The sequence below is a fragment of the Chiloscyllium punctatum genome, chromosome 12, assembly GCF_047496795.1.
Source record: "Chiloscyllium punctatum isolate Juve2018m chromosome 12, sChiPun1.3, whole genome shotgun sequence".
NCBI lineage: Eukaryota > Metazoa > Chordata > Chondrichthyes > Orectolobiformes > Hemiscylliidae > Chiloscyllium > Chiloscyllium punctatum.
This window is the reverse complement of record NC_092750.1, coordinates 36,902,042-36,922,247: the sequence shown is the minus strand read 5'-3', so window position 1 is coordinate 36,922,247 and position 20,206 is coordinate 36,902,042. Positions and strand designations below refer to the sequence as shown.

At 43.4% G+C, this 20,206-nt stretch overlaps 1 protein-coding gene across 30 annotated transcripts in view; it reads right to left on the bottom strand.

Annotated features, from left to right (window-relative positions):
* slmapa (sarcolemma associated protein a) overlaps nucleotides 1-20,206 on the bottom strand; it is a 269,091-nt gene that overhangs the window by 187,071 nt on the left and 61,814 nt on the right. For all 30 annotated transcript variants that reach the window (XM_072582350.1, XM_072582348.1, XM_072582347.1 and 27 more), the window contains exon 3: nucleotides 16,920-16,992. In XM_072582350.1, the coding sequence (XP_072438451.1) occupies nucleotides 16,920-16,992 (73 nt within the window). The remainder of the gene's footprint in view (nucleotides 1-16,919; nucleotides 16,993-20,206) is intronic.

Genomic DNA, 20,206 nt, shown 5'->3' with positions numbered 1-20,206 from the left:
GTCCCATGAGTTATCAATATCTAAACTCAACTTAGCAATGGCATTATTCTAGACTATTTATCACAAAGGAATTGAGATGATGATGAAGCCTGCTGCAACATAGATAGAAGTGGTTGAAAGAATAACAAATGAAAGGAAGGACTAGAAAATTAACAGAACACTTTTCCTCATCTTCAGATGTTGCTCTTTAATTTTGTTTTTATACATCTGCAAACTTCAAAAATAAAATTCAAAACTTCCGTTCCAGAGACATGATTTCTAAACCTTATTAAGTTTGAAAAATAATTAATGCATTTGTAGTTTCCATGGCTATTTCTGATAATAAATTGGATATTTTGAATGTCTTAAGCCTTTTCAATTTGTTTCCTGGCATTTTCTTAAAAACTTATATTACATGAACTAAATTTCTCCACATGGCAACTTATTCTCCCAAGTATTATACTTGATTAGATTAGATTCCTTACAGTGTGGAAACAGGCCCTTCGGTCCAACAAGTCCACTCCGACCCGCCGAAGTGCAACCAACCCAGACCCAATCCCCTACATTTACCCCTTCACCTAACTCCACGGGCAATTTAGCATGGTCAATTCACCTAACCTGCACATTTTTGGACTATGGGAGGAAACCCACGCAGACACGGGGAAAATGTGCAAATTCCACACAGTCAGTCGCCTGAGGCGGGAACTGAACCCAGGTCTCTGGCGCTGTGAGGCAGCAGTGCTAACCACTGTGCCACCGTGCCGCCCTATTCATTTAGGAAATCTGCCACGCTCTAAGTGTCTATTAAAGTTTCATCTACCTTATCGCAGTCATTAAAATTTTTGTTTTAATATCCAATACTGTTATTTTCTTTTTTTGCAATTCTCCTTGCTTTCTTGGAATCACTTTTCCACTATCTACAAGTTTCTCTTGATTTTCAATACATGCACAAGCACAAGATTTGTATTAATTCCAATTTCTTTTGTTACTTTTTGCCTATCATTAAATTTAGTCTGGTCTGCTCCCCATTCTGATTCTAAAAGTGAAGGAATTAGATGTCCTTCTACTTTAAAAACTAAGATACAGGTACAACAAGCATTTAGGAAGGCAAATAGCATGTTCGTTTCCACTGCAAGGGTTCTTTTTTTAATTTTGTCACGGGATGAGGGCATCACTGGCTTGGCCAACAATTATTGCCCCTCTCTAATTGCACTTGAGTAGCTGGTGGTGAGCTATCTTTTTGAACTGCTCCAGTTAATTTGCTATAGCTACATCCATGTTGCTATAAAGGAGTGACCTCCAGGACTCTAACCCAGCAGTATTAAACAAATGGCAAAACATTTTCAAGTCATGACGGTGAGTAGCTTGGAGGAGAATACAGCAGGTGATCGTGTTCCCATGTATCTGCCCATCTCCTTCTAGATGGAATGATTGTGGTTTGGAAAGTCCTGTCAAAGGAGACTTGAATTTCTGTCGTGCATCTTGTAGATGGTACACATGACTGCTATTGAGCGTGAATGGTTTGGATGTACGCTACTCTAGTGCACTGCTTTGACCGGGATGACGTCAAACTCCTTTTGTGCTGTTAAGGCACAAAAGGATGTCATTCAGCTTATTATCCCTGCAACAATAATTATACTTCATGCCAATTTCCTGCTTTTCCCCCCACATCCCTGGGAACCATTTCTAACCAAATCATCATCCATATTTCTCTTGGAATGCCTTAGGTGAACCTTCCTCAACCACATTTCCAGGCAGTGCATTAACTATAGGCAGTGACCTTAACTACTCAATGTAGTTTTCTTTTCCCCCACTAATCCAGGCAAGTAGCAAATATTCTGTTACACTCCTGAATTGTGCCTGCTCAATGATGAACACGTTTTGGGGAAGGAGGGAATTTATTTATAGCAGGATTCCTAACGTCTGACCTATTCTTGTTGCCATTATATTTTTTCGGTGAGTCCAATTCAGTTTATGGCCAATGGTAACCCCCAAGGTATGGATAGTGGGGTTTCAGTTATGGTAATGCAATTGAATTTCAAGGGATGATGGTTAGTTTCTCCCTTGTGGAGATGGTCATTACCTGGATGTTGTGTGGAATCAATGCTGTATCTCATTTGTCAGTGCAAGCCTGATTATTGTTTAGGTCTTATCACATTTGGACTGCTTCATTATCTAAGAAGCATTGTGCAACCATCAGTAAACATTTTCACTTCTGAGCTTATGAATAAGTGAAGGCCATTGATGAAGCAACCAAAATGATTGAACTGAGGACACTAACTTGAGAAACTCCTACAGTGTTATGTCCTGGAGCCGAGATAATCTTCAACAACTACAACCATTTTCTTTTGCATCAGGTATAACCGAAACGAACAAAGACTTTAATGTCTGATTCCTATTGACTCCGGTTTTGCTGGGGGTCGTTGGTGCCACACTCAGTCAAATGTGGCAACGATGTCTTCCACTCTTCCAGTGGAAACTAACATGCCATTTGCTTTCCTAAATGCTTGTTGTACCTGCATCTTTACTAAGTTTTTCAAGTACAAGAACATCTAAATCCTTCACTTTTAGAATCGGAATGGGGAACAAATCAGACTAAATTTGACTGCAGAATACAGCTCTTAAAACAAAGTTTGAACTAAGGCTTTAATGAAATCTGGAGTTGAGTGACCCTGACAAAACCTTAACTGAGTGCCAGACATCAGGTTGGTGCTAAGCATTTGCTGCTTGATAGCACAATCAATGACATCTTCCATAATTTTACTGATGATTGAGAGTAAACAGAGGAGGTCTTAGTTGGCTTAGTTGGATTTGTCCTGAGTTTCATGTAAAGGAAATACCTGGGCAATATTCCACATTGTTGGGTGGATGCCAGTGTTTTGGCTGTACTGGAGCAGCAATATCCGGTGCTTCCAGTTGTTTGTGATACTATGTGGAGTGAAGTGAGTTAGTGGAAGACTCACACCGATGATTGAACTCTGGAGTACGCAGAGCTGGATTATCTATTTGGCACTTCCGTTTGAAGATTATTGCGAATACTTCAACCTTATCTTTTACACTGATGTGCTGAGCTACCCTTTTATGAAGGATGAGCATTATTTGTTCAGTATCTTTTTCAGTGAGTTGTTTAATTGCCAATGATCATTCATGACTGGATGTTGTAGGACTGCAAAGCTTAGACTTGTTGGTTGTGGAGTAACTTACCTTTGCCTACTATTTGCTGATATTCTGTTTGTCATGCAACTAAGTCTTGTTTCTTGTAGCTTGCTACCTCATTTTAATGTATGCCTTGTGCTGCTGCACTCTTCACTAGCTTGATGGTAATGATAGAATATGGGGGAATATGCTAGGTTATGAGGTTGTGGATTGTATTGTAGTACAATTCTGCTGCAGCTGATGACCAACAGAACCTCATGATATCTTTAGTTGCCAGATCTGTTCACTTTATTCCATTTAGTATAGTAACAGAACTACACATGCTAGGTATTAAGAGTGGTAATCCATCCGGTTCACTTATGTTCTGTAGAAAAGGAAAATCTGACATCCTCATCAGGTCTAGCCTACATGTGACTCCAGGGGAGGTGATGGCCTAGTGGCATTATTGCTGGACTATTAATTTTGAGACCCAGGTAATATTATGGGAACTGGGATAAAATCCTGCAATGGCAGAGTCTAATCATAACCATGAAACTGTTGCCGATTATCAGAAAAATTTAATTCATTTAGGGAAGGATATCTTCCATCCATACCTGGTCTGGTTTATCGATGACTCCAGCGTGATTGCCTTTTAACTGTCCTCTGGACAATTAGGGAGGGATCAGCTGGTTGAGCCAGCGACACTCACATCCCGTGAATGAATCAAAAGGACCAATAACAATGTAATTGACTCTTTACTACCTTCTGCAGTGGCCTAGCAATGCCATCAAGTTCAAAGGTACTTAAGAGGAGACAATTTTTGTTAAGTAAAGGTGAGAATCTGTTTCTCATGACCATGTGTTTAAGACCATGTGTAAGTTTAAGGTTAGGAGCAAGTGCTTTAGAGGAGATCTGAGAAAATCTTTTTAATGCAACATGCAATAGAAATAAGGAATGTGCTACCTGAGAGTATGGTGGAGGCAGATACTCTTGTAACGTTTAATAATGTATAGTATAGTAAGCTATGAACCGAGTGGAAATAAAAGGATTAGTGCAGTTTGTTGTGTGTTAGTCAGCACAGACCTGGTGGACTGAAGGGCCTGTTTCTACACCATAGGACCCTGTGATTGCAGCTTACCCCCAGAATACGATCAAATCGCTTGTTTGTTGATCAATAACTATTTCACTGTCAATAATCATTTGCTGCACTCGGCTCTTGCCGACTGAAGCCAGCATCAAGCAAGTCCTGCTTGGCTTGGTGTACCTGACGGAGTTGAGACCTTCATGCACAAGGTAAGCTTCCTTCTCTTGAATGTCCTCATCTTCCACCAAAGATAGCTCCTGTTCTCCCAGTCCCTCAGCATCCAGCACATCTCTTCTTTGTCTACTGGAACCGTCCAGAGCATACCTTTGAACTTAATGGCATTGCTGCACCTCTGCAGAAGATTTTTAAGAGTCAACTACTTTGTTATAGGTTCTTTCTTTTAATTTAGGTGGTGTGGTCCATCTTATCTGGAATACACTGCAAAGCCTCATCAAACTGGTTCAAACAACAGAACTGCATCTTCAACAGCCATATCATATGCTCCATCATGGCCCTGTGAAGCACGGACGGCTGTGTTTGTGGTTCACATTAACTGGTGGGTTCTGCAATGGTGTCATCTGATAGCTGAGGTGAGGAGACCCGGGAACAAGTCTTGTAAAGCACCTAAACCCCCAAGTGCAGACTAGACAAGAGTCTACTCCAGGAAGAAGGTACTGCAACAGTTGCCAGGGTGCCGGGCATACACCTGTAAAATGAACTCTGCTGTAATGGGATTTGGCCCCCTCAGTGCAATGTGTGCACAGTTTGATTGCATTCTGTACTTGTTGGAAGCCAGCTCTGTGGCCAAATCCAGTGGTGCTGCCGAGGCTGTATCACTGACCTTGTCATGGAAAAACAAAAATGAACCAATGTGATCTTGCATGTAAGGTTCACGATCTTGATACATTTGTGGGTAGATGACTGAGAAGATCTGACAGAGTCTGCCAGCATTTCCTAGAAGGAGCCAGTTCAACACAGCTGTCACCTAGGTAAAAACAATGACTGCAGATGCTGGAAACCAGATTCTGGATTAGTGGTGTTGGAAGAGCACAGCAGTTCAGGCAGCATCCAAGTAGCTTCGAAATCGACGTTTCGGGCAAAAACCCTTCATCAGGAATAAAGGCAATGAGCCTGAAGCGTGGAGAGATAAGCTAGAGGAGGGTGGGGGTGGGGAGAAAGTAGCATAGAGTACAATGGGTGAGTGGGGGAGGGGATGAAGGTGATAGGTCAGGGAGGAGAGGGTGGAGTGGATAGGTGGAAAAGGAGATAGGCAGGTAGGACAAGTCCGGACAAGTCATGGGGACAGTGCTGAGCTGGAAGTTTAGAATTAGGGCGAGGTGGAGGAAGGGGAAATGAGGAAACTGTTGAAGTCCACATTGATGCCCTGGGGTTGAAGAAGTGTTCTGAGGCGGAAGATGAGGCGTTCTTCCACCAGGCGTCTGGTGGTGAGGGAGCAGCGGTGAAGGAGGCCCAGGACCTCCATGTCCTCGGCAGAGTGGGAGAGCTACCAGAGAGGATGGCTACAACATACAGAATCTGCAGTGACACTGTGCATGGCTCATCCTAAGAAGCGGCTTCAATGATGCACACCACTAGCCAAGTCGTGGTACACACAGTAGCATCGCAGGAGTGCTCTCCAGGTTGTTCTGCTATAACACAACAGTTGTTTTCCTTCACGACCTCGTGCTTTGGAAAATCACGCTATGGAAAACCACCATAGAAAATTGTGCTGGAGAAGATCACTAACAGAAAATCGCTATATCCATTCAGTAGAAAGTTCGTATTATGCAAATAACATCCACAATTCTTCAATCATGTTATAGCTAATTCGCACTGACGAAACACATGTAATAGCAGAATGTCCTGCTTGCAACTTGCAAGGATCAATGAATTGGTGGACATAGTTTGTGACCAGCATTTGCATCCCACACTTGAATCCGCATACATTTCACGTGCAGGATGATATGACTGCAAATGATACGAAGCTGCAATTTGAAAATTATTATTCATAAAACTGCTCGTTCAATGGCCACCTGTCAAGCAGAAGTAAAGCCCATGCATTAGTCCATCAAAATTACATAGACTCCGTGAAACCATATTAAGACCATAAAAAGGCACAACGCCTCTTTGTCCTCAGGTGACTCAGAAATTTGGAATGTCCATTTGGACCCTCACCAACCTCTACATATGCACAATTGAAAGCATACTTTCCAGGCGCATACAAGCCTGGTACGGCAACTGCTCTGTCCAGGACTGTAAGAAACTACAGAAGATTGTGTGCACAGTCCAGACCATCACGGAAACCAACCTTCCATCCATGGACTCCATTTACACATCTTGTTGCTATAGAAAGGCTGTTAACGTCATCAAAGACCCATCCCACCCTAGTACTGTAGAAGTACAATCTTTTGCGTCCGGCAGACGATACAGAAGCTTGAACACACGCATCAGCAGGTTCAAGAACAGCTTCTTCCCTGCCATTATTAGACAGATGAATGGACTGTCTAAATTCAAATAACGTTGATCGTTAATGTTGATCTTGCCTTGCACATGTCTTGTGGGGTGTAACCTGCATACCTTACTCTGTTTTTTCCACCTTATGATCTGTATGTCCTTGTATAAAATGATCTGCCTGTACTGCACTCAAACAAAGCTGAAGTACACATGACAGTAAATCAAACCAAATTAAATCAAGTCTACAAGACCATAACCCTGAGACCCTAAGATATAAGAACAGGAGTAGGCTATTCAGCACCTCGAACCTGCTCTGCCATTCAACAGGATCACAACTGATCCAATATTCCTCACATCCACTTTGCTGCACTTTCTTTGGAATCCTTGATTTTCCTTCTGATCGAAAATCTATCACAGCCTTAACACAATCCTCCAAGAAAAATATTATCTTCACATTAATCTTAAATTGGCCCCTCTTTATTCTCAGACCATGCCCTCTGGTCCTTGGCTCTCTCAAATGAGGAGAAATTCCTCTCAGCATTCACCCTATCAAGCTCCTTAAGAATCCTATGTGTTTCAATGAGATCATCTCTCATTCTTCGAAATTCTAATGAGTACAGCCCTAACCTGTTCAACATTAGCATCTAAAACAATCATACTAAGAATGTGCTCAGTGAAATAATATCTTTCCTTAAATAAGGACAGCAAAACTGTTCACAGTATTCCAGATGTGGTCTCACCAGCACCTTGCACAGTTACAGTCAGACTTCCCTACTTTTCTACTCCAATTCTCTTGAAATAAGGGCCAACATTCAATAAGTGTTCCGGCTTACCTGCTGCACCAACATGTGCTTTGTGCACAGGTATCCTACTTTGTGTTGCAGTTTTTCCTCTATTTAAATAACACCCTCTTCATTTTGTTCTTCCTTCCAAAGTTAACTACAGGTAGTTCTCATTTCCCATGTTGTACGGTATTTGACAACTTATTAGAGATTCATAGAATCCCTATGGTGTGGAACCAGGTCATTCAATCAATCAAATCCGTATCAAACAGCATCCCACTTGGACTAACCTCCCCCCTCCCCATCTATATAATCCTGCACTCCCCATGGCTAATCCACCTAACTGACACATCCCTGGGCACTATGGGCAATTTAGCATGGCCAATCCACGTAACCTGCACATCCTTAGACTGTGGGAAGTAATGGAGCACCCAAGGAAATCCATGCAGACACAGACAGAAAGTGCAAAATCCACACAGATAGTTCCTTAAGTGCGGAATTGAATCCGGGACCCTGGCATTGTGAGTCACCTCAAATTGACTGCAGCATTTTTCCAACATAGGTATTAGGCTAACCAACTTCACTCACTATGGACATTGCTTCACGCATTTTCCAGTTGGAGGTTGTTTCTAACAATCGGAACAGGACAGCAATGAACTCTGCTTGCAGTTGACACCACGGCACTAGGCTTGACCTGATTATCAGTTACACACTAATGTCTCAATTTACCTTACTTGGCACCATTTTGTATGCCACTCCTCCCATGAAAGCCTCAGTGGTGTTTGCTGCATGTCATACCCCTTCCTATATTCTTCCACATCGTCCCATGTTCTACTGCCTCCATACTTTTGTTTTGCCCTGTCACAGCTCTTGTTCCCTTTTCAAACTAAACCTCCTCTAGCACTCCCCCTCATTGAATGCCCCTATCCTCAATAGCTACAGAGCACCCCTTTCCACCCAAACTCCATTCCCATCTCCACCAATTCAGCAAAGAATTGTTCTGCACCACTTGAATAACTTCAACAGACAGGTTATTACTGTGGACCCCTGAGCACTCTTTTTGCAGCTCCCCAACTGATGCTGCATTACTTGCTTAACTGCACGCAATGGCTGAATCCTTGGATCATAGTTGGGGAGAGATCCTGACTGAGAGTCCCAAGTAGATGATTGACCAAAGCCCAACTACGTGGGGAGTTTGTCTATGACCGACCGTACTGGCAGCCCCTCGTAACAACTCTCCTTGGCTCGACCGAGAACTACTTCCCAATGATTTTGCGACACAGTCAATAATCTTTTTAATTCAGCCTCAATTATATTCAATGTCCTAGCCTCCACTCCTCTGTACTGAAGCAAATCTCAAAGATTAATAACTCTGAGAGCATAAAATTCTGACATATCTGTTTCAGGAGACACTGTATTTTAAACAGTGCCCCTTACTTTTAGTCATCCCTCTGCAAGGGGGAAACATCCTCTCAGCATCAAGCCCACCACATCCCCTCATTAGGTTCAGTCTTTCATCTTAGGAATTCTCAAAGTCTGGTTTCATTTGGTCAGGAGCATGAAAAGAATTTCCATATTAATTAAGTGAGATTTGCAGTTAATGAGGGCTATAGTGACCCTATAATATTTATTTCGCCACTGCCAAACAAGAATCTTCTCTGGAGCTTTGTTGAAACATTTAGATTGTTGCTCTTATTGCAATTCTCACAGGTTTTCTCTCTGTAGCTCTTGTTGTTTTGGGCCCAGTAAGATTCTGCCCTTTAACTCAGAAGCATGAATGCCACAAACTGATCCACAGCTAAAATAAATTTCAGGTCATGTCATAGTAGCATAAAATAACATTATTGTGTTAGATTGGGTAGATGTGAAGATACTGTTTCCCTTGTTTCCCCTGGTTTCTAGTTTCCCTAGTTCCTAAATCTAGGTAATAATTTTAGAATAAGAGGTGGATCATCTGTAATTGAAATCTGGAAAAATTCATTCACTCTGAGAGCTGAGTGTCTTTGGAATTCTCAATCTTAGAGATCTGTGGATACTCAATCATCAAATCCCTACTGCAAGCATTCTACTGAGTATTTTTAAACAACTGATAATCTTCAGAACCAACTCCATCTTTTTTGATTGAACTATTGTAAAGTTAGCTCTCAAAATAAATAAGAGTTGATGAAGTGTGAAACTGGAAAAAGCACAGCAGGTCAAGCAGTATCAAAGTAATAGGGGAGTTGGCGTTCAGGTTGGGACCTTTCATCAGCCCTGATGAAACGCCCCGACCTGAAACGTCGATTGTTCTACTACTTTAATGCTGCTTGACCCGCTGTGCTTTCCCCAGCCCCACATTTTATCGACTTGAACTTTCCAGTAACTGCAGTCCTCACTATCTGCAAGTTGCTCAAAACAAATTAGTCAATTATATACTTTTTAAATATTCATTCAGGGTATGTGGGCTTCACTAGCTGGACCAGCATTCATTTCCCATCTCTAATCACCCTTGAGATGGAGATGGCATGCCGCCTCTTGACTCACTGTAGTCCATTTGGTGTAGTAACACCAACTGTGCTGCTCATGAGGGAGTACCAGGGTTTTGACCCACCATTGGTGAAATAAAATTGTATATAGAGTCATGGAAATGTACAGAATGGAAACAGACCCTGAGGTCTAACTCTTCCATGCCGACCAGATATCATAGAAAAGTATAGCACAGATGTTGTGCCGAGTAGCCCAACCCAATCTAGTCCCATCTACCAACACCTGGCCCATATCCCTCCAAACCCTTCCTATTCATATACCCATCCAGATGCCTTTTAAATGTTGCCATTGCACCAGCCTCCACCACTTCCTCTGGCAGCTCATTCCATTCACGTACCACCCTTTGAAAAGGTTGCCACCGAGGTCTCTTATATCTTTCCCCTCTCACCCTAAACCTATGCCCTCTAGTTCTGGACTGCCCGACCCCAGGGAAAAGTCCTTGTCTATTTGTCCTATCCATGCCCCTCATGATTTGGAGATGCAGATGGTGGACTGGGGTATGCAAAGTTAAAAATCACAACACCAGGTTATAGTCCAACAAATATAGTATCACTATTTGATGTTTGGCAATATACCATGTTCAATCATGGCAGTCATCTGTTAAATCTCTGCTTCATAAATGCTTGCATAACACCTGAAAGGCTATAATTGAAAGATTCTATAAAGGTTGATCAATACTCAAAGAAATATTTTCAAACTGATTGCAAAAATTCAGAAATGTAAAACATAAACTATGCTGTTAAAGTTTGTGCAGCTGGATGAACCAGGACAAACATAAATTTTGGAGCCAAACTTTTAAACTAAGCCAATAAATGCATCCAAATCCCAGGGAGACAATAAAATTAGTGGTGTATTTCCTTCATCAACAATAACTTGCTCTGCAGCAAATGGCTCCCTCTTGTTGCTGGAGCAGTTAATTACAGTAAAACAAAACCACCTTTAAGCGTGAAAAAACAGGCATAGTTGAAAGTTTCCTAAACCAGTCCAAAAACAAATACTTCAAATTAGAGACATAAATGTCAGCACTATTGGTGTTACTACAACTGTGGTTCAAGAGGCAGCTAACCATCACCGTCTCAAGGGCAGTTAAGGATGAGCAATAAATATTGGTCTGACCCATATCCCACACTTCTGCTCTCAATGCCTCTCTTCCCTCCTGCAACACGGATTAGATTCCCCTTGTCCTAACCTACCATCCCACCAGCATCCACATCCAGAAGATCAGCCACCATTTCCACCACCTCCAGTGAAATGCTACCACCAGACATATTTTCCTCCCTTCCTTTGTCCAACTTCCGCAAGGACAGTTTCCTGATCCATTCTTCCTTTGCTCCCAACACCCTCCCATAGCCACATGGCAACCTCCCCAACATCCGCCGAAAGTGTGGTGATGCTGTTCCTTTAGCAAGGTTACGTTGACCTTGGTTTTTTGTTTCAGGTCAAAAAAAACACAGGTTCCGAAATATCTCGGCTTGGATAGGTTTTAGGACCAGTTTGATTATAGCTAATAGATAACGTCAGACAAATGGCTTTCAAATTTTAAAAAAAACTTGCACAATGAAAGGGGATTGGCCAGTTCTTCCAGCTCAGTTTTTCCCTGGTTTGATTTGGTTGGCAGTCGGGCTTTTCCCTGAAAGCAGTCAGTAGGATTGTGAAACTGGTTCACCCAAGAGAAGCAGGTCCATGCTGACCCTCCCTCTCACTCTTGGACATGTCTCCTGTAAAACCCTGTGTTTGCTTTTACCTTTTTTTAAGCCAAGAGGTGTTTATGGGGATTGTTGCAAGCATTTGGAACAGTATCATGAAGCTGGGATGATTTGTTGAGTTTTCAGATAGATTAAGTTATTTTGTAGGCAAAAGAGAGGACTGCAGGTGCTGGAAACCAGAGTTTAGATCAGAGTGGTGCTGGAAAAGCACAGCAGGTCAGGCAGCATCCGAGGAGCAGGAAAATTGACGTTTCGGGCAAAAGCCCTTCATCAGAAATGGAGGCAGGAAGCCTCCAAGGTGGAGGGATAATTTGGGGGGGGGAGAGAATCTGGGGAGAAGGTAGCAAAGAGTACAATAGGTGAATGGGGGTGGGGATAGAGGTAATAGGTCAGAGGGGAGGGTGGAGCGGATAGGTGGGAAGGGAGATTGGCAGGTAGGGACAGGTCATGAGGACAGTGCAGAGCTGGAAGGTTGGAACTGGGGTACGGTGGGGGGGGGGTGAGGAAATGAGGAAACTGGTGAAGTCCACATTGATGCTCTGGGGTTGAAGTGTTCCCAGATGGAAGATGAGGCGTTCTTCCTCCAGGCATCGGGTGGTGAGGGAGCGATGGAGGAGGAGGCCCAGGATCTGCATGTCCTCAGCAGAGTGGGAGGGGGAGTTCAAATGTTGGGCCATGGGGGGTGGGGTTGATTGGTGCGGGTGTCCTGGAGATGTTCCCTGAAGCACTCTACAAGGAGGCTTCCTGTCTCCCCAATGTAGAGGAGACCGCATCGGGAGCAACGGATGCAATAAATGATATTCGTGGATGTGCAGGTGAAACTTTGATGGATGTGGAATACTCCTTTGGGGCCTTGGATGGTGATGAGGGAGGTGGTGTGGGCGCAGGTTTTGCAATTTCTGTGGTGGCAGGGGAGGGTGCCAGGACGGGAGGGTAGGTTGTTGGGGGGGGCGTGGACCTGACCAGGTAGTCACGGGGGGGGGGGGGGGGAAGGGAGGAATGGTCTTTGTGGAAGGTGAAAAGGGGTGGGGAGGGAAATATATCCCTGGTGGTGGTGGAGATGGCAGAAGTGTCGGCAGATGATGCGGTTTATGTGAAGGTTGGTAGGGTGGAAAGTGAGGACTGCGGGGGTTCTGTCCTTGTTACGGTTGGAAGGGTGGGGCTGTGGATGAGATGCGTTCGAGGGCATCTTCAACCATGTGGGAAGGGAAATTGCGATCTCTAAAGAAGGAGGCCATCTGGTATGTTCTGTGGTGGAACTGGTCCTCATGGGAGCAGATACGGCAGAGATGGAGGAATTGGGAATATGGGATGGCATTTTTGCAAGAGGTAGGGTGGGAAGAGGTGTAGTCCAGGTAGCTGTGGGAGTCGGTGGGTTTGTAAAAAATGTCAGTGTCAAATTGGTCGTCATTAATGGAGATGGAGAGGTCTAGGAAGTGGAGGGAGGTATCAGAGATGGTACAGGTAAATTTAAAGTCGGGGTGGAATATGTTGGTGAAGTTGATGAACTGCTCAACCTCCTCATGGGAGCATGAGGTAGTGCCGATGCAGTCATCAATGTAGTGGAGGAAGTGGTGTGGAGTGGTGCTGGTGTAACTACAGAAGATGGACTGTTCTACGTAGCCGACAAAGAGACAAGCATAGCTGGGGCCCATACGGGTGCCCATGGCTACCCCTTTGGTCAGGAGAAAGTGGGACATTTCAACTCCCCCTCCCACTCTGCTGAGGACATGCTGGTCCTGGGCCTCCTCCACCGTTGCTCCCTCACCACCTGACACCTGGAGGAAGAACAACTCATCTTCCGCCTCGGAACATTTCAATCTCAGGGCATCAATGTAGACTTCACCAGTTTCCTCATTTCCCGTCCCCTCACCTTACCCCAGTTCCAACCTTCCAGCTCAGCACCATCCTCAAGACCTGTCCAACCTGCCAATCTCCCTTCCCACCTATTCGCTCCACCCTCCCCCTGACCTATCACCTCCATCCCCACACCCATTTACCTACTGTACAAAGTTAAAAATCACACAACATCAGGTTATAGTCCAACAGGTTTAATTGGAAGCACACTAGCTTTCAGAGCGACGGTCCTTCATCAAGTGATTGTGGAGGGCTCGACCGTAACACAGAATTTATAGCAAATTATACATTGAAAAATTGATTGTCTGTTAAGCCTTTCATCTGTTAGAATACAGTGATAGTTTCACTTCTTTCATGTGTAAATCACAAAACCCTTTTTTTTAAAAAGTTGCATTCTTGGGTTAGCTGTTAACAATGGTGATAGTTAGACAATATGTTGAAGGTGTTAGCCCCCTGTGTTCTCTGTCTATGACCCGATCGAGCCCTCCACAATCACCTGATGAAGGAGCGTCGCTCCGAAAGCTAGTGTGCTTCCAATTAAACCTGGTGGACTAAAACCTGGTGTTGTGTGATTTTTAACTTTGTACACCCCAGTCCAACACCGGCATCACCAAATCATTACCTACTGTACACTTTGCTACCTTTCCCCCCCTCCACCTCCATCCCTACCCCCATTCACCCATTGTACTCTTTGCTACTTTCTCTCTAGCACCAACCCCCTCCCCCACCCCTCCCCCATTTATCTCTCCACCCTGGAGACTTCCTGCCTGTATTCCTGATGAAGGGCTTTTGCCCGAAATGTCGATTTTCCTGCTCCTCTGATGCTGCCTGACCTGCTGTACTTTTCCAGCACTACTCTGATCTAAGTTATTTTGTATTCTGTCTCTTTTGTTTATGCTTCATTCAGTAATCTTGTAAATAAGTTCTGTTTGACTTAAAACTAAGTGGTTTGACCAGCTGCATCACTCCTGCTGAAAATGGCTAGATAAGTTAGGGTCTGGGCTACTTTCTTGCAAGGTTTTAAGGGGATCTAGCCTGGTCCATAACAAAGCTGTAACACCTGCCCATTTACCTCTTCCCTCCTCAGTATCCAAGGGCCCAGACATACCTTCCAAGTGAAACAACAGTTTACCTGCACTTCTCACAATCTAATCTACCGCGTTTGCCATTCACAATGTGGTCTCCTCTACACCGGGTAAACAAAGCACAGACTGGATGACCAGTTCGCAGAACATGTACGTTCTGCCTGCGAAAAGGACCCGGAGCTTCCAATTGCCTGCTACTTTAACACACCATTGTGTTCCCTGGCCAACATCTGTCTCGGGTTTGCTGCTGTGCACCGGAAAAGCTCAGCGCAGTCAGGCTGGAAGAAGAACATCTCATTTTCCACTTGGGGCCCCCTGCAGCCTTCCAGACTCAATATCAATTTCCATATTTTTTAGACCTGACTGTGTCATATCCTAGATCCCTCCCACACACCTCAGGCCTTGTTAGCACATATTCTGCCATTACACACTACATATTGTTAGCCACTAACAGTCTCCATTAACAGCTAATCACCAGATCGTTATCGACTCCTTTGTCTGCCCAGCTGGTCTTCTCTCTTTGGGGTCTATACCTATCTATCATTTACCACCCCCCACCCTATCTTCTGCATATAAACTGACATTTTCCTGGCTACCATCAGTTCTGAGGGTCACCAGATTGGAAGTGTTAACTTTGATTTCTTTTAACAGATGCTGCCAGACCTGCTGAGCATTTCCAAAAACTTCTGTTTTTGTTTCTGATTTACAGCATCTGCAGTTCTTTCAGTTTTTAAGTTAGCTCATTACATAGTTTTACAGCTGATGCATTGTGCTCACATGCTGCATTGCACCCAGCACTGTTGAATGCACAAGCAAGCAAAACCGTGATTGGTTATATGGAAGTTGAATCACAATGAAAAGATAAGGTACTGTTCCTTAAACTTATGTTGAACTTGATTAGAATAGTATAGCAGGCCATGGATAATCAAGATTATCATGGGAGCAAGAAGAGAATTAAAATGACAAGCAATAGGAAACTCAGGGTCATGGAAGCAAATTGTATTAGTGTTCTGTAAAGCAGGCACCAGTCTGTTTGCCTCTCCAGTGCAGAATGGATGCAACTGTGAAGAGAAATACAATATACTAAATTGAAAGAAAATGGCCATTTCATCTGGAAGGAGTGTTTGAAGCCTGGACAATGAGAAAAGGAGGTGAAAAGGCAGGTGTTAAAGCTCCTATGCTTCCATGAAAAGATACCTTGGAAACGGGAGGGGACGCTAGGCGTGACTGAAAAATGGACTACCGCGTTGTGGAGGGAGTAGTTCCTATGGAATTCTCAAAGAGAGAGAAAAGGAAAAGGTGGTTGGTGGTTGCATCATGTTGGAGCTGATGATCGATTTGAATACAGAAAATGGTAGGTGGAAGGGGAACCTGATCATTGTTTCTAGAAAGGCAAGGGTGAGAGCAGTTATGTGTGAAATTAGATTACTTACAGTGTGGAAACAGGCCCTTTGGCCCAACAAGTCCACACTGACCCTGCGACGAGCAACCCACTCAAACCCATTCCCCTACATTTACCCCATCACCTAACACTATGGGCAATTTTGCAAAAATTGATTGGAGATATAGGAGAGATGGATAAATATCTATCCATTGGCTTAAATCATAAGAATTAGATTCAAATTAAGTTCCATGTCCAGGTTCTCTGGTGATCATCTGAACACTAATTTTGTCCATTCAATCGTTAAAGAATTCCTCTTCTGTCATTATTAGAAATCACTGGAAACATGACTTAAAATGTCAGAAGATTATACTTGATGGTACGAATATAAATAATTAATTCACTTTCAAAATATACACATAATAATTATCTTTCTTTACAGGCTTGTAGGTTTGAACGTACGTGAGGCAGTGATTATTTTTCCTTTTCCTCTTTAGTACAATGGGCATTATCTCTGGAAATTGGAGTTGTAACATGGAGAACACTATTTAAATACAAAACGTTCCCTAAGAAACATCAAATTATACATTGAGTAACAACATATGTTTTGCTGCTCAATTAAGAAGCAAATTTAGAATTAAAATTTGAGGCAACCTATTTTGCTTTAACTACTGGAATAACATTGGGCAAAACAAACACTGCTTTGAGAAAAACACAAAGCAAAAATATTGCATTTTGAAAGATGAAATATTTTGAAAAACAAGTGCTGAAACATTTAAGAGCAATAGAGGATCAAGTTGTTTAAAATGATACACAGCCAACAGAATTAAAATACACAAAGCTTATACACTTGCAGTGTTTGAAAAAGGCTTAACACAAACACAATACAAAACATACCCCTCTCACCCTTAGCTTGTTGGGTATACTTACTCAGATCTCCGCCGGCCTTCCATACCATCAGGCATAAAGAGCTTAACTGTCGATACTATGCATCCATGAGTAACTAAAAACAAACATTTAAAAATTAGTACAGTAATATAGAACAGAATACCAAAATTGTATGAAATGAAATGTAATCATACAGGAATTCTTTGATATTGCAAATTAAAATTGGCAGTTGAAGTGTCTTTGTCGAATGGATACTTGCTATCAACATAAAGTTGAAATTAGGTAACACTTATTTCCTCTTTACCGTATTGCATTAGCTACAGAGAATTGTCATTTTTCTTCCTTCCTGTCACTGAACATTGCAGTTACTTTCAGAATGGGGAGGAAAAAGTAAAAGGATGATAATAAAAATTCTGAAGAACTTTTTAGAAATAAAAGAATCTTTTACTGAGTGCAAGGGTCAGGAGGGTTTACAAATTAGTCCAAGAGATGTAAATCTTGGTTATTAAAAAATGTTTTAACAAGAACTTGAATTCTACCTATGATACTAAATGACTTTATGATTTCCTGAACAGAAAGAGGCAGAGGGCCTTCAAATTGAAGGGAATATGCAGAACAGATAACCTTAGATCCACAATCCTGGCTATTTCTTGGTCATAAGACTTAAGGAGATCATAAACATTGTGGGATGGTTGGGAAACAAGTCAAGCATTACACAGCAACTTCAAGAGAATGCTTAAGATTTTAAATTTAAAGTCATCAAGAGAATGGAAACAATGTAGACCAGTAAGGAAAGAGGTAAACTCTTCATGATAAATAGTGCCATATGGAGAAGTAATGGGGAAAGGAGGATGAGAGTTCTCAAGTTGACTATTCATGTACACTGTAGCAATAGCAAAAGTATAGATTATAGCTTGGTGGGAGCAGAGGTGAAATATTAGTACAGATTGATGCTAAGTGTTCCAGTAATTGCTAGAAATACGGTTTAAAACTCAGCTTGCTTAGAATCTGATGCCAAAAGTTTACATCACCTGGTTCAGCCTGAGCCTTGGGCAATAGCTGGGAATGAAAATGGAATGAATGGTAAGGGAGCCAGAGCTGTTCACAGAGCTGGTCACATAACAATCCCATCCTCTCCTTTTATGCCAGGACATCTCTGGTTTTAATGTTATCACCATTATGCTGTGCCTTTAGCTGCCATGCCTCCAAGGTATGGAACACCCTTGATAAACTTCTTGCCTCTCCAACTCTCTTTCAAGATACTCCTAAGAATCTAACCCTTTGACCAAACTTTTTGACATCTGCCCTAACATGTCACTATGAGGTTAAGTGTCAGATTTTTCTTCTTAACAATCCTGTGAAGCAACTTGTGAAACTATATTAGCAGTGCTATATAAATAAAATATGCTGTTGTTTTAATGGTGGAGGCAGGACACAAATATCATCGGTCTTAATGTTCAATGGAGGATATTTGATTTACTGATCAATTAGGCAGTCAACACCATGACAGCAATAACTAGTAACTACACAGCGAGTTTCAATCTATATTCACATTGATCTAGAGATCATTTTATATCAATTCCAATCCACAGTGAGGATGGCTGTGATCTCAAAAGTATCATCTTCCTCTCATCCCTTTTTTCCTGCAACTTATCGTGGTCAGTCAATAGTCTATGATGCTAGGGTTGACAGTGTGCTGCTGGAAAAGCACAGGTCAGGCAACAGCTGAGGAGCAGGAGAATTGGCATTTCAGGCATAAGCCCTTCATCAGGAATGAGGCTTGTGGGTCGGTGGGCTGAGAGATAAATAGGGTGGGGCTGGGGGAAAGGTAGCTCAGAATGCAATAGGTAGATGAAGGTGGGGAAAAGGTGACAGGTTAGAGAGAAGGATGGATGAGATAAATGGGAAAGACGATGTACAGGTCAACAGGACTGTGCCGAGTTGGAGGCTTAGGACTGGGATAAGTGGGAGGCAGGGGAAAATGAGGAAACTGGTCCCATTGTGGAAGATGAAGCATTTTTCCTCCAGGCATCTGATGGTTCGGGTTTGTTGTTGGAGGAGGCACAGGACCTGCACGTACTTGGTGGAGTGGAAGAGAGAGTAGAAGGGATCAGCCATGGGGTTGGTTGATGCGGGTATTCCAGAGATGTTCTCTGAAATGATCCGCAAGTTGGAATTCTGTCTCCCCGATGCTGAGGAGACCACATTGGGTGTAAGGGATACAGTTGATGGTACTTCCGAGGGTACAGGTAAATTTCTGTCAGATGTGGAAGGATCCTTTGGGGCCTTGGGGGGGGGTGTGGGCATAGGTTTTGCACTTTTTGCAGTGGCACGGGAAGGTGGGGTGAAGGCTGGTGTGGGTGTGTGGATCTGACAAGGGAGTTAGAGGGGTCATGGTTTCTCTGAAACGTTGACAGGGGTGGGAAAGGAAATATATACCTCCACCCCCCCCCCCACCATCTCTCACCCCACTCCCTGCACCTTCCCTGCCACCATAAGTAGTGAAAACCTGTGCCCACACCTTCCCCCTCACCTCGGTCCGAGGCCCCAAAGGATCCTTCCACATCAAACAGAAATTTACCTTTACCTGCAGAAGTGTCATTTACTGTATCTGTTGCACCCAATGTGGTCTCCTCTACATCAGGGAGACAGGATACCAACTTGCGGATCGTCTCAGAGAACATCTCTGGGACATCCGCACCAACCAATCCCACCATCCAGTGGTTGATCACTTCAATTCCCTCTCCCAAGGATATTTGCAGGGCCTGGGCTTCCTCCATTGACCACTCCTAACCACCTGACGCCTGGAGGAAGAACGCCTCATCTTCCACCTTGGGACCCTGCGACCACAACGGATTAATGTGGATTTCACCAGTTTCCTCCTTTCCCCTCCCCCCATTTTAGCCCAGTCCCAAGTTTCCAACTCGGCACTGCCCTCTCGACCTGTCCAACATCTTACTCATTTATCCACTCTACCCTCCTCTCCAATCTATAATGTACCTATTGTATTCTCAGCTACCTTCCTCCCAGCCCTACCCCCCCCACCAGCTCCCCCTCCCATTTATCTCTCAGTCCCCCGGCCCACAAGCCTCATTCCTGATGAAGGGATTATGCCCAAAACATCGACTCTCCTGCTTCTCGGATGCTGCCTGACTTGCTGCGCTTTTCCAGCAGCACACTCACGACTCTAATCTCCAGCATCTGCAGTCCTCACTTTCTCCTATTATGCCAAGGTTCACAACCTTGCATCCACAGCTCGCTCAGAGTCAGGAAAAGGTTCAGAGAGCATGCAAATTGCTTTGTCTAATCAGTAATCTTCCTGTGTAGTG